Source organism: Vigna umbellata, chromosome 5 (assembly GCF_029865625.1).
Source record: "Vigna umbellata cultivar VRB3 chromosome 5, Vumbellata_1.0, whole genome shotgun sequence".
Classification (NCBI taxonomy): Eukaryota; Viridiplantae; Streptophyta; class Magnoliopsida; order Fabales; family Fabaceae; genus Vigna; species Vigna umbellata.
In genome coordinates this window covers 50,706,551-50,718,888 of record NC_142169.1, presented here as the reverse complement: position 1 = coordinate 50,718,888, position 12,338 = coordinate 50,706,551, and the positions used below count along the sequence as shown (strand labels likewise).

General features: G+C 31.6%; 2 protein-coding genes across 2 annotated transcripts; both read right to left on the bottom strand.

The window, feature by feature from the left end:
• Nucleotides 1-3,027: 3,027 nt before the first annotated feature.
• LOC124846565 (protein S40-6-like) lies at nucleotides 3,028-4,713 on the bottom strand. The gene is made up of 3 exons (XM_047323843.2): nucleotides 4,315-4,713; nucleotides 4,162-4,207; nucleotides 3,028-3,963 (listed from the first exon to the last, which is right to left on the bottom strand). Exon 3 carries the CDS (start codon nucleotides 3,951-3,953, stop codon nucleotides 3,333-3,335), a length of 621 nt encoding a protein of 206 aa, XP_047179799.1. The 5' UTR covers nucleotides 3,954-3,963; nucleotides 4,162-4,207; nucleotides 4,315-4,713; the 3' UTR covers nucleotides 3,028-3,332.
• A 4,501-nt stretch (nucleotides 4,714-9,214) lies between these two features.
• On the bottom strand, nucleotides 9,215-11,303 carry LOC124846564 (ATP synthase gamma chain, chloroplastic-like). Its single transcript, XM_047323841.2, has one exon. It carries the CDS (start codon nucleotides 11,144-11,146, stop codon nucleotides 10,097-10,099), a length of 1,050 nt encoding a protein of 349 aa, XP_047179797.1. The 5' UTR covers nucleotides 11,147-11,303; the 3' UTR covers nucleotides 9,215-10,096.
• Between the last annotated feature and the right edge of the window lie 1,035 nt (nucleotides 11,304-12,338).

The window sequence follows — 12,338 nt, the reverse complement described above, 5'->3', positions numbered from 1 at the left end:
AATGTTTAGAAACCAGTTCAACATGTGTTAATTGAGTAGTTTCCATCTTTAATATAGAAAGTAGATGCAATAAAATTTTAAATATCTCGTAAATTTAATATTATATATGTTCGTATTAAAAATGTTAATTACTTGATTATTTAATTTTTTTTATATTTTAATTTAAGTATTGTGTTATTTGATTTTGTTATTAACAAAATGACGTGCTTCTTATTTTTGTGTTTATATCTCTTCTTCACTTATATCTAAGAATAAGTTGACGGAAAAGTTGAAAAAACTTGGAGAGGAAAACAAAGTGAGTTGATTTACGAGTTAAAGATACGAGACAATTACGTTATTCATTAACAATAAAATTAAATTCTATAACACTTAAATAAATAAATAAAAAATATTAAATTTTAATTTTTTTATAAATTTAAATATTTTCAGTTGAATTCTTAATATAAAAATCATTCTATTAAATACTAAAAATTAGTTTTTCAATTAAATCTTTGGCTTCTTCTTTAATTGGGTGTCGTAATTGTTACTGCTTACTTGTTTTCGTATATTAAAATTGTAAAATTTTATTGTTAATATAAAACAATAATGTGATTAAGGTAAAATGACAATTTATTATTATTGTTGAAAAATATTAATTAACAATGAATTATCTCGATCACTATATCAATGACAAACCTTAGTCTTTGTAAGTAATAACGTAGAAATCATTAAAAAACATAATCACTTCCATATAACCATATTTTTCGTAAAAACAATAAAATATACTTGTTAATAATAATATTATTTTATGTTAATCACAAGTTCATCTTATTAAAAGTAAAACTCAACTAAAAAATACTTAAATTTATAATAATAAAAAAACTTAAAATTAATTAAATTATAAAAAAATATTTTAAATATTCAATAAAATTATTTTCTTTGATAAAAGCTATATTAAAAATGTTTAAATTTATAAATTACTTAAAACTTAATTAAATAAAGAAGACATATAGAATTTCAGTCACTTAATTAACTTCATTCAGACACATTAAATTGTAGATAATGTCGCGTCTTATTCATATCCAACTTAGCAAAAACTACGTTTTGGCTGCTGGAAGTAAATTCCAGAAAACTTATCATTTGTCGGAAATTTGGACATTGATTGCTCGTAGCAATTTCATCATCGTCAACGATTTTTAGATATAATATAAATGACGCCGTTATCAGTAATCATAAATTTAGTGGTGAATTAAAAATAGAACCACTTTTTAAATACATTTAATTTATATTATAAAGACGTCGAAATCATCCTACGTATATTTTCTAAATAATTTTAAATGTTCTTTTCATTTTTGTACTTACCATATAGCATGTGCATATGTGATAAGATAATTTTCGTCTCTTTTGAGGGTAAAAATTGTTCTTGCATAAAATAATATTAGTGTGTATTTCTTACCAAACATGCTCATATCATATTGTAGCTTCAATATTTTGCATATCAAATTTTGAAAGACGTTGAATCAAGCATACATGTACTGTGTTATAACCTCAAAAAGTTGTACTCTTTTATATAACGAAAACACGAAATAACAATAAAAAATTTATAATATCTTTATATATATTTTTTCCTCTAATGTTAATAGCATAATTGTGATGATGTAATAGCAATTCTTGAAAAGAAAAAAAAAACACTGTAGAAAAGGTAGATAATATTTTTAAGAAAAAAGATTATCTATAAATGAATGGCAAATATATGTGGCTTTGAGTTTAAAAACTCTTGAGACATGAATTAATGGGCACTAACTTTGAAGATGGAAAGTCAATAATGCATACAGAATGCTTAGGTGTGAGAGATAGAACATCATTAAATTTGAGAAAGTCTATAGAAAGCCAACTCTATACGTAGCTTCATTGGGATTGATCTTTCTCTTTTTGTATACCAACATTTGGAGTTGAGAGAGACAACTCACTCTTTTCTATCCCTCCCTTATCACATATCATTGCATATTATTTAAAAACCTTTCTTCTTTTCATAAATAATATTTAAAGACACCGAGTTGGTGCCATGTCTCTCTCAATTTCCCACAATATGCATAATTCAATAATTCTACAACTACAACCATCAACTTAAATTATCTTCCAACTTTCTCATGCCTTCTTCATCTAACTTGGCTTTACTACACTTTAAGCTTTACATCACACTTCAAATTTATTTATAATTCACCTTAACTCGTATATATCTTAATTTATCATGGATAATTCTGTTGAAAATTTAAATTCCAACTTGTCATACGTATTATAAGAAGGTCTATAAATTCTAATCTTAAAACTTTATATTGAAAGTGATTTCAATCATTTATATGATATTATATATTTTTTTTGTTAATTGTTTTGGAAATATCCATTGCTTTTTTATTCTTTATTTTTCAATCAATAGCTTGTATCATAAAGAGCTCAGCTACTACACATAGAAATTTGTTTAGTACTATAAATTCTAGTTGGGTCACGAGTTATTTGTTCGATGTAAAGATTTTCTACATTTCTGATCCAGCTAACGTATGTTGTGTGGTTTTTATTCAACCAAGTGTTGGTATTATCCTAAGAACACTCTTTTTTTACACATTTTCTTTTTGTTAACGAGTGAGATTTATAAAAAAATTACAAAATTATGAATAGAAAATTGTTAAATAAATTAATGTCTAAAAAAATTATGTAACTTTTGGTATTTTAACTGACGATAGAGACTCTGTTAAAAAGGTGTCACAGAGTATATTAACATTCTTCTTGTTCCATCATGTCCTGTAACACAAAAAGAAATAGAAATGAAAAACATTACGTAATGGGTGTCAAAGATTTGGACCAGATTATTCTAAGAAGTGTTTGGATTTGATTTCATTTGGGAAAAGTTCAACGCACACCCCATTTTGAGAGTGTGTGGTGGAATGAACAGATAGATAAAGAAAAAAGAGATAAAAAGTTATAGATGTGATGAATTCTGTTATAGAAAATATAGAGAAAGATAAAAAGAAAGATAGAGTAAAAGTGAGATACAAGAGAAGGAAAATATATATATATATATGAATATAAGATTTAGTGAATAACTTGGAAATCTAAATGACATTGGTCTTAAAAACACTTGTGTTCTTGTAAATGATTAATGGCTTTATACCAGAGACACCATGAATTTGACATAAGCCAGTTTGAATTGCCACCAGAAGCAAGTTGAATCATTGTTTTTTTCATGGTAAAAGCCTGAATGAATCTTCCATACAAAACATGCACACAATCTGAATAACTAACCAACCACTGGCTACCCCTCTATACATAACAAATTTGGTTCATGGGAACCTCTTTCACAATGATTCAAGGAAACCAGTTTTTGTGAGAACAGCATTCCTCACTTTGCTGAGATCCCTACCTTTGAGGGTCCTTCCAACACCTTCAAAAACTGAAAAAGAGGATATTTGACTCCTTGCAAGCCTTCTTGCAATAAACTCGTGTGGGGGGAGCTTTGTGTCATACTCATCATCTTCTTCTTCCTCATCATCACTGTACCCTCCACCATAATTACCAACACCCTCACCATCACCTTCATCACCAACAGAATGGTAGAAATCACCGTAGTCACCAAACTTTGATACACTGTTGGGGGTCTTGTTTGGCTTGTTCCTATAAATCTGTGACCAGTCAGGAATGTTGAGAGGTGCTGATTGCTGAAGAACTTTGGTTTCATGAGAGGAACTGGCACTGCTATTGCCACTGCTAGTCCTTGGAATCATCCTTGCAGCGCTTGGAAGAGTCCTGGGAACAGCAAGAGGAGAAGACCCTTTTTCCTTTGGCTTGTGAACACCAGAAATATTGTTGTAATCAGGTCTGTCCTTGAAAACAGCCCAAACTTCCTCTTCTTCAAAGTCTCCGTCTCTCAAGCATCTCCATATTCCACTCCTCTGCCTGTTATAGTTATTATCCTCCATCAATCACTTCCTACATGGTCCAAATCACAACACTATGAATTAAATAAGAGTTTGGCTTCCTCCAAATTCCATGATTGCTTAATAAAGTTTAAAAGAAAGAAAAAAGAGGAATCGAGAGTTGAGGAGAGAGAGACTCATAGAAGCATTCATACAGATATCTTAAAAGCATGTTTTGATACATATTCCATTAAGGTAAACAATAGTATACCTTTCTCAGAAGATCTAGAGAGCAGGCTTTACTTTTTGCTTCTTCCCTGAAATATTGAAAACATATATATACAAGTTGAAATCAGAGATGAGTCCCTTTTGATTCTGAAATCAGAAGTTTGAGGTTGACAAAAAATTTGTAACATTTTGTTACCTCTATTGAAGAGGGGTGATAGATTTTATGTAAGCAGAAGGTCACCCCACAAGAACCGAACAACAGCAACAAGACCCCAAGGGGCAAGAATAAGACAGAGATTAGTTCTGCTTCTGCCCCTATGGATCCTCTAAATGATGAATCTATCCATGTATTTAACTCTTGAGACCTGAGAGGACTAACTTTTGACAATGAAAGATAAAGAAGGAGCAGTAAAACCCTTTTACTTATTCACTTTATCTGAAATTGCATCTCATGGAATCTTTAATGCAAAACAGAGGAAAGGAACAAGAGATGTTGAATTTCATGTGACATAGTCCTCAATAGTAGTGGATGCTTAGTTGTTCTTAGTCATCTCAATAACAACAATAAAAAAAAAGATTGTGTCTTTACCTTTTCCTTGTGGCAATCCCAGGACTCAGGTTTCCTTTTCCTTTCCATTTATATCTTTCACAAGCCCACTTTCCATGAAATGGTAGTTTTTTTTTATGCAGCATATTGGCCTTTCATGCAGCACAAAGGGTGAAAACTGTGAATTGATTATTCTGGTTGTGGTAAATTTTGTAGAACCTATCATGGAGGTAAAAGTGAGGAACATTGAAATGATGGCAAATGTACAATTCATTGCCTTGTGAATGGACGGCTAATAGATAAAGAATGGTTACTGTCAGAGACGCAGACAAAGTGTCAAAGTTTTCAACCAAAGAATACATTTGTATTATAAACAAATAAGCATGTAAATAAATAGGCACACAATCATGTTTTGTTTTTTTCTGCACTTCAATTTGTTTATGTGGTGTAACAAGTGGAGGAAGATACCACCTTCTATTATAATAATAATAATAACAATAATTATGATATTAATAACCAAAGCAAGCATATTGTGATAGTACAGAAAGAGAGAAAGAAAATTGACACACGGAAAATTCTGTGATGTGGCAGAAACAAGGATCTGACAATATTAAAAACAAAACACCAAGTCACCAACTTGTGTGGCACTTGTTCGAAGGGGCCTAGAATCCTCGAACATGTGGTCTTAGATTTTAACTTTGTGATTCATCTGTAAGGAAAAACACACGAGGATCCTATGTTTAAGGGACATGTGTCCTAAGATTTCTGTCTTCATGAGTTTACATTTCAAAATATTCATTAAATCATTTTTAGTTTAGTTCAACTTTTTTTTCAAGTTTCAAAAGGTTATTTTGAGAAACAAAGATAAAATATAAAATAAAAATGACTTTTTGTATGTTATTTAAAACCTAATGGTGTCCTTCCGGGAAGTTCCTGGTAAACAACGTGACCCACATGCATCAATTACCGTTCAATGTATGTGATACCTGCGACGAAACTTGGAGGAAAAAAAATTTAAAATATCAAAAATAATTTAATAATTTAAAATAAAAATTTTGACTTAAAAGAAATTAAAAAATTTCATATTTTCGTATTTCAAAATGTTTCCATTTTCTTTGGATTTGATTTTGGTAGAAATATCGTCTGGTTAAGTTAAGCTGAGATTCACCAATCTAATTTCAAACATTATTTACATTGGTATTCCAATTGATGTTGATTGGGGATTCATTCATACTAAAGTCTATTGATATTAATTATTTTTCTTTAATTATTTTCTCATTTATTGTTATTTATCCACCGACATGCATTTTGAGCATGGTTTTTTCATTTGTTGGTGTTAACTAAAGTTATTTTAGTTACAATGTAAAATAATAAGTATTACTTTTAATCATGTGTCAATTAGATTTATTTTATACCAACATAAATCAAAGTTTAATTTTACTTATATAATTAGAGTTTTTTTAATCAACATTGATAATTTTTTTTGGGGGGGGGTCGATGTCCATCATAGTTCCCAAATTGATTTTTTTATAAATATAAATTAGAATTTTTTTTTTAATTGATTCATGCTAGTTATTTTATGATATAAACTGATATTATTTTTAATTACTATTAACCAAAGTTTTTTTAAGTCAACGTTAATGATACTATTGTTCGATGGATGCTAGTCATGATCGATTCAAAACACCATTCACTTACATTTTTTTTAATTTTATATTAAAATCATTTTTATGTTTGATGATAATTGAAATATATTTTACTTGAATAAAAAATAAAAACTCGAAAAATTTAAAGAAAATATTTAAAAAGTAAAATAGTTCAAGCTAAATTATTTTAATTTCTTTAAAATAACGAAATTCCTTGTCCGTTAAGATTCAAAGTGAGAATAATTATGTCTAAAGAATATAAAAAGTAAAAAAAATTTCAAAAGCTTAAACAGAATCGCGTCTTTTAGGATTACATACATTTTCTATATTATTCCAATAGATTTTTAGTATGCCTCTAGGCTAAAGACTCAATTGCAAGAGATCTTTAATTAAACTAAACCATATTACATGAATTTATAGTGCAATATTAACAGTTAAGTGATAATTAATCTGTATGTAAAATGCAATGTTAGATCTAGATTAGTCGGAACTATGAAACAAAGTGGTAGGTCAGAAGCAATTAATAATTTCAACAAAAATGAACAGTGTGGCGACTGTAAAAGTGAATAACATGGGACCAAACAAGCAGTGTTATTGTGGCACTGAATTATCTTATCTTAAAGCATTCTTAAAATAATCATGTTAAGGTTGATTTGGTTTGGTATTGGTGTAAACGAAGGTGGGAAACTTTTTCTTTTGTGATCTTATAGAACTTTATAGCAAGATTAGAAAACACGAGCCTTATGGATTTATTCTATTCTCACTTTTTGGTGCAAGTTGGTGTTAAGTTAATGAAAATCATGCATAGGGCATTGTGACTACAATACAATGCAATGTTGCTAACCATTATTGAAAGAATGTGCATAATGGAATGGGACACAGACATCTCAGCCTGATTTCTGGAGCCACCCTCTGAATTATAGCCTATCTACTTGAACTGAACAATTTTTCTTTCTGAGAATGGTCTATTGTGGAATAAGATACAGATATTTCAACCTTCGATTTCCTTCTTTAAAGTAAAATATTCTTCAAGAGATACCGATATCATTTTCATTCATAATCTCTTTCAATACAATACTAGAAGAGCTTTTTCTCAGTAAAAAATAACTATATTTCTGATCTGAAACTCTAAAAACACTTCCAACAACTATAAACTGTCATTGTTTGCTGATGGAAGTGTCCAACACTATTTTAATCCAATGATCAAATTTTCATTTAGTGTTTGATGGAGTCTGAATCATAATTTGCTGCTAAGGAGAATAAAACTGAGAAAGAAAATGTCATTATCATGAAATGTTAAGAAAATTGTGAGTCATGCATATGACAATATAGGCCATAGTTTTTACCGATGAAACCACTCCCACATTATGCCAAAACTTGACATTTTGAATGGATGATGAGAAAGATAGATTTGTTTAAGGCGAGTCAATTTTGGCGGAGGCTGATACATACATATACATATGCATACATATACATATGCATATATATATATATATATATATATATATATATATATATATATATATATATATATTGTATTATAATCCATGTGCAGTGAATCAGCTAGTGTTAGTATAGTTTTTCACCCTTTCTTTTTCCAACCATTAATGTTGCATGAATTATTATGAGTGGGCTAGGAAACATACAGAAAAGTCAACATTATTCTAATGCAGCTAAAGAATGTTCATCGGTTGTGAAATCTGAAGTGTGTGTCTCAGTTGTCCTCATTGAAGATCCAAGAAAGTTAACTAACGAAGTGTAAAAATTTGCTTCTTGTTGTGGTCCTTAGGAATAATAATCCATGTAGGAATATCTAATGGTATAATGTTACTGAATATGGTGTTCTGATAACATGTAACTTCTTTTATAAACCATTTTTAACTCGTTTCATTGTGTTCTTCCGGAAGTTTAGTCAGAATACTGTTTCAACCTTTGGTTTCATAAAAACCAGCACAGTAAGAACTTTGATTGAGTAAATTATATGTAACTCAATAAAGACTGCAACTTCCATTCATTACTGTTTCCTTATCACGAGTATAACTACCAGTTAATATGGCCCACCAAATTCATTGTCATTCAAATAGTATTCTTTTAATCATGATCTTCTAAAGAGGGCCATTTATTTTTGAAGATAAAATAACAAACCTTAACCTGTTGAAAAGGAATTATATGTCAATATTGCATATCTATATATAATAAATCATACATGTACCGAAATATAAGTAGTTTTTATTTTTTAATAAAATCTTGAAATTATATACAGTTACTTTTCTCATCAGTATTTACCAAGAAGAATTGATTGATAGATAAACAAACCAAATCCTTACATTAGATTTTGTAAGAACATGAATGAAACTTAATAGTGAAGTTATACCTCCAACAAATTTACAATTTCAAACAAATTTCACTCATTGTGTTAAGAAGTACATGTTTTTTTCAGCCTTGCATGTGCTATTACTTCCACAGCACGTGGCCTATATCCCCTCCAAATCTAAGGTGTACCTCAGGTCAAATTGGAGTAGAAGTGCTATCCACAGTTCCAGGTTTCAAACCAAAACCAAGGAATGTGGGTCAAGTATAGGTTGATATAGACATTTAGACATTACTGAAGCACGCGTGAAGATCTTGTCATCTCAAGGTACCCTGTATTCATATTCATCAATTATAGGCCTTACGAGACTTTACTTCATGGAAAATATTTAGCTTTTCCTATCAGCAGCACTCTGATGCATGAATCAATTTCATATACGTACTTTAATTCCATAAATAATTCAAACAGGAAAGTAGCTTTATAATGAGTTTCTTTTGATAATGCATGGCAACAAATCTAGAAAGTTGAGGGGGCAGAGTTATGCTATGATCATTCAAATTTTCTTCAAATCAGAAATAAGCAAAGTTCGAGATTTCTTTGGTTTGATCCTGTGCGTTTTCTTTAATTAAAGTCTTAACTCTTCAATTACAAAACCAAGAAGCAAGTAACTACAATGATATGTTAAAGGAAAGCAATGCACTTATTTTGAACACGGGTCAAAACTCTCCACATGATTGATTTCTCTATCAACTTTAAGACTCTATCAGTGAAGTTGGAAACTCTTCAACCCCATACTGTGAAACCCTCACTTTAGCATGCAAATTGAAAGCATCATTCACTTTAATCATAACTTTAGAAAACTCATTTCGTTGCCTAGTTTCGCGTATGTCGCAGCTTGCAAGTGTCATTCCCACTGTTGCTCCTTTTTCTCTACCACTTTCATTGGCACAAGGACTAAAGTGAATAACACTTTCCAACATTTTACAAATTTTAAGACTTAGTTTCATAAAGTTAGGAACCATACTCAATGGCACTTGAGTTTGGGTCCTCTCCAACTGGATTCCATCCAACTGAGATCTAAGCTGTTAAGTTTGTCATTACTCAACAATCACTGAGTAGAGAAAGAGTGATGTCTGATCAAAATCTCAAACAAAGAGAAATCTTGTAGGGAAACTTTTAATCTGGTTCAGAATGCCCATATCTCGTGCTTCTAACATGGTACCTCTCCTGAAAGACTTATATCTCCATCTGAAATCTCTTCTATATCCAATTCTCTCTTCTCCATTATTGTTATACAATGACAAATTCAACTACTCAAATTGAGGCTGATCCAAATTATCTAGAAAGGATCCAAGCGATAAGGGAAACCAAAACCAGGTGACATTCACCAGTCAATTAGTGTTAGTACCTCAGCTCCAGCCACAATCTCCAACAACTGATACCCCATGAAAGGAAAACCAAAACCAAGTGACATTCATAAGTCAATTGGTGTAAGAGCCTCGGCTCCAGCCACAATCTCCAGCAACTCCCCTGTGATCTTCGCCTGCCGCTCCCGGTTGTATTCAACCGAAAGTCTTTTACTCAATTCAACAGCGTTATCGGTAGCAGAAGCCATGGCCCCCATCCTAGCAGCAAGCTCACTAGCTACAGACTCCTGCAACGCCCTCAAAATCTGACTATTCAAATAAAGAGGTAACATGGCATCAAGAATGAGAACAGGATCCTGCTCAAACTCCATAAGAGGGGAAAACACCTCACCCTCTTTCCTCAACCTCACAACATCCCTCTCCACAGCCAGCTTCCCCTCCTTAGAACTCAACCTAAAAACATCATCTTTCACATCATAAACCTCCCCCAGAGGCAGCAAAGTCTGAACCACAGGTTCAAACCTAACCAGTGAAACAAACCTAGTGTACACAAGTTCGACTCTATCCACCTCCTCACTAACAAACAATGAGAAAACATCATCAGCAATGACCTGAGCCTCCTTTGCTGTGGGAAAACCTCCAATTTCGATAAAGCTGTCGACTTTAACAAAAGGGTGTTTCCTTTCATTGTTGTGAGTAAAATACGAGTTACCCTTTTTGCCGACACTTATAACAACGCACTCCAGATTGAGTTTCTTCAGCTCCTCGATTCGGGTCACGGCTTTTTTTATTACCCATTTGTTGAAACCGCCGCAGAGGCCGCGGTCGCCGGTGAAAACGACGAGGGCGACGGTCTTGACGGGTCTGGCATCAGTGAGGGGGGTGGAAACGTCGTCGCTTTTTAGGCGCTGGGTGATGTCGTTCAGCATTTCTGCGAGGTTTGAGGCAAAGGGGCGGCCGTTGACGACGGCCTCCTGAGCGCGGCGGACCCTAGCGGCGGCGACGAGCTTCATAGCTTCGGTGATCTTTTGGGTGGTCTGGACGGTGTGGATTCGTTGGCGGAGCTCGCGGATGCCGCAGCGAAACGGAGGGAGGGTGGGGCGAACAGGAGAGAAGTTGGATTTTGAGAGGGAAAACATGAAATAGGAAAATTGCATTTTTCTGTTTGTTTCAGAGGGGTGGTTTTGTTTCGTCAATTGTTGTCTCAGTTCCAGAATGTTAATGTGGTTTTAGAGGAGAGAAAAGTGAGAGGTGAGCCACCTTCTTCCTCCGACCCCTAGTTGCTTCAGGACTCCATTAAATACTTTTGTGCATTATTTAAATAAAAAAATTTGCTTTTTTAAAATGAATAGAAGATCCTTTGAACTGTGTTTTGAAATTGTTCCAGAGATTTTATTGATTGTTTTAGGTGTATTACACAAAAGGGTTTTAACAATAGTTTATAATAGATAATTCAAAATATTTTTTAAACTATATTTTAAATTATATAATATTCATAATAAAAATTGTATTATAGATCATAAAATTTGTAATTAAATTCCAAATTTCAGTTATTTATTTAGATTTTAAATTAAATAATTTAAAATATGGTTAGTTATGTTTTTGTCTAAATTATAATACGATTTTTATTTTAGTTAAGTACTCACATTTAATAATTATATAAATTCAATTATAAATGCTTAACTATGTTAACTTTTTTTTTACTGTGACAAATAGTTTGTCATGTCATCCTTTGGTTTTTAAAAACATATTTCCTTTTAATATTAATCAAGTCAAACAATACTCGAAAGAGAGAATGAAAATTTGTGTAGAAAAAGAAAGAAATAAGACTTTTCTAAGTGAAATAAAACTAAGGCAAGTGAGTGTTTTAGTCATTTAAAACATTGGATGAGTACCAAGATGTGTTCAAGTATAAGGATAGGTATGGCGACAAGGACATTGTGAAAATGTACATTATGATTCCCTCGTTGTATTCAATTTAAAAAAGGAAAATGACACTTGAACAACCATTTTTGACAACATTTAGACACGCGCACACGTGTCAAAATCTGAGTGGTCTAGTTGGAAAAATTAAATGAAAATGGACCACTCAGATTTTGACACGTGTGCGCGTGTCTAAATGTTGTCAAAAATGGTTGTTCAAGTATCATTTTCCTTTAAAAAATCAAGCATTATTGATACTCATACTTATTATTGGTTATTTCTGAGAATTTTTGTCAAAGACAAGTTCAAACAATAGTCAATGGACAAATTTGTTTGTCATTTCTACTTGGTTACACTGGATCATCTAACCAAGATTGAATATTTATTGTCTACGTATATACGTGAATTTGATGAGATATCTTTTAT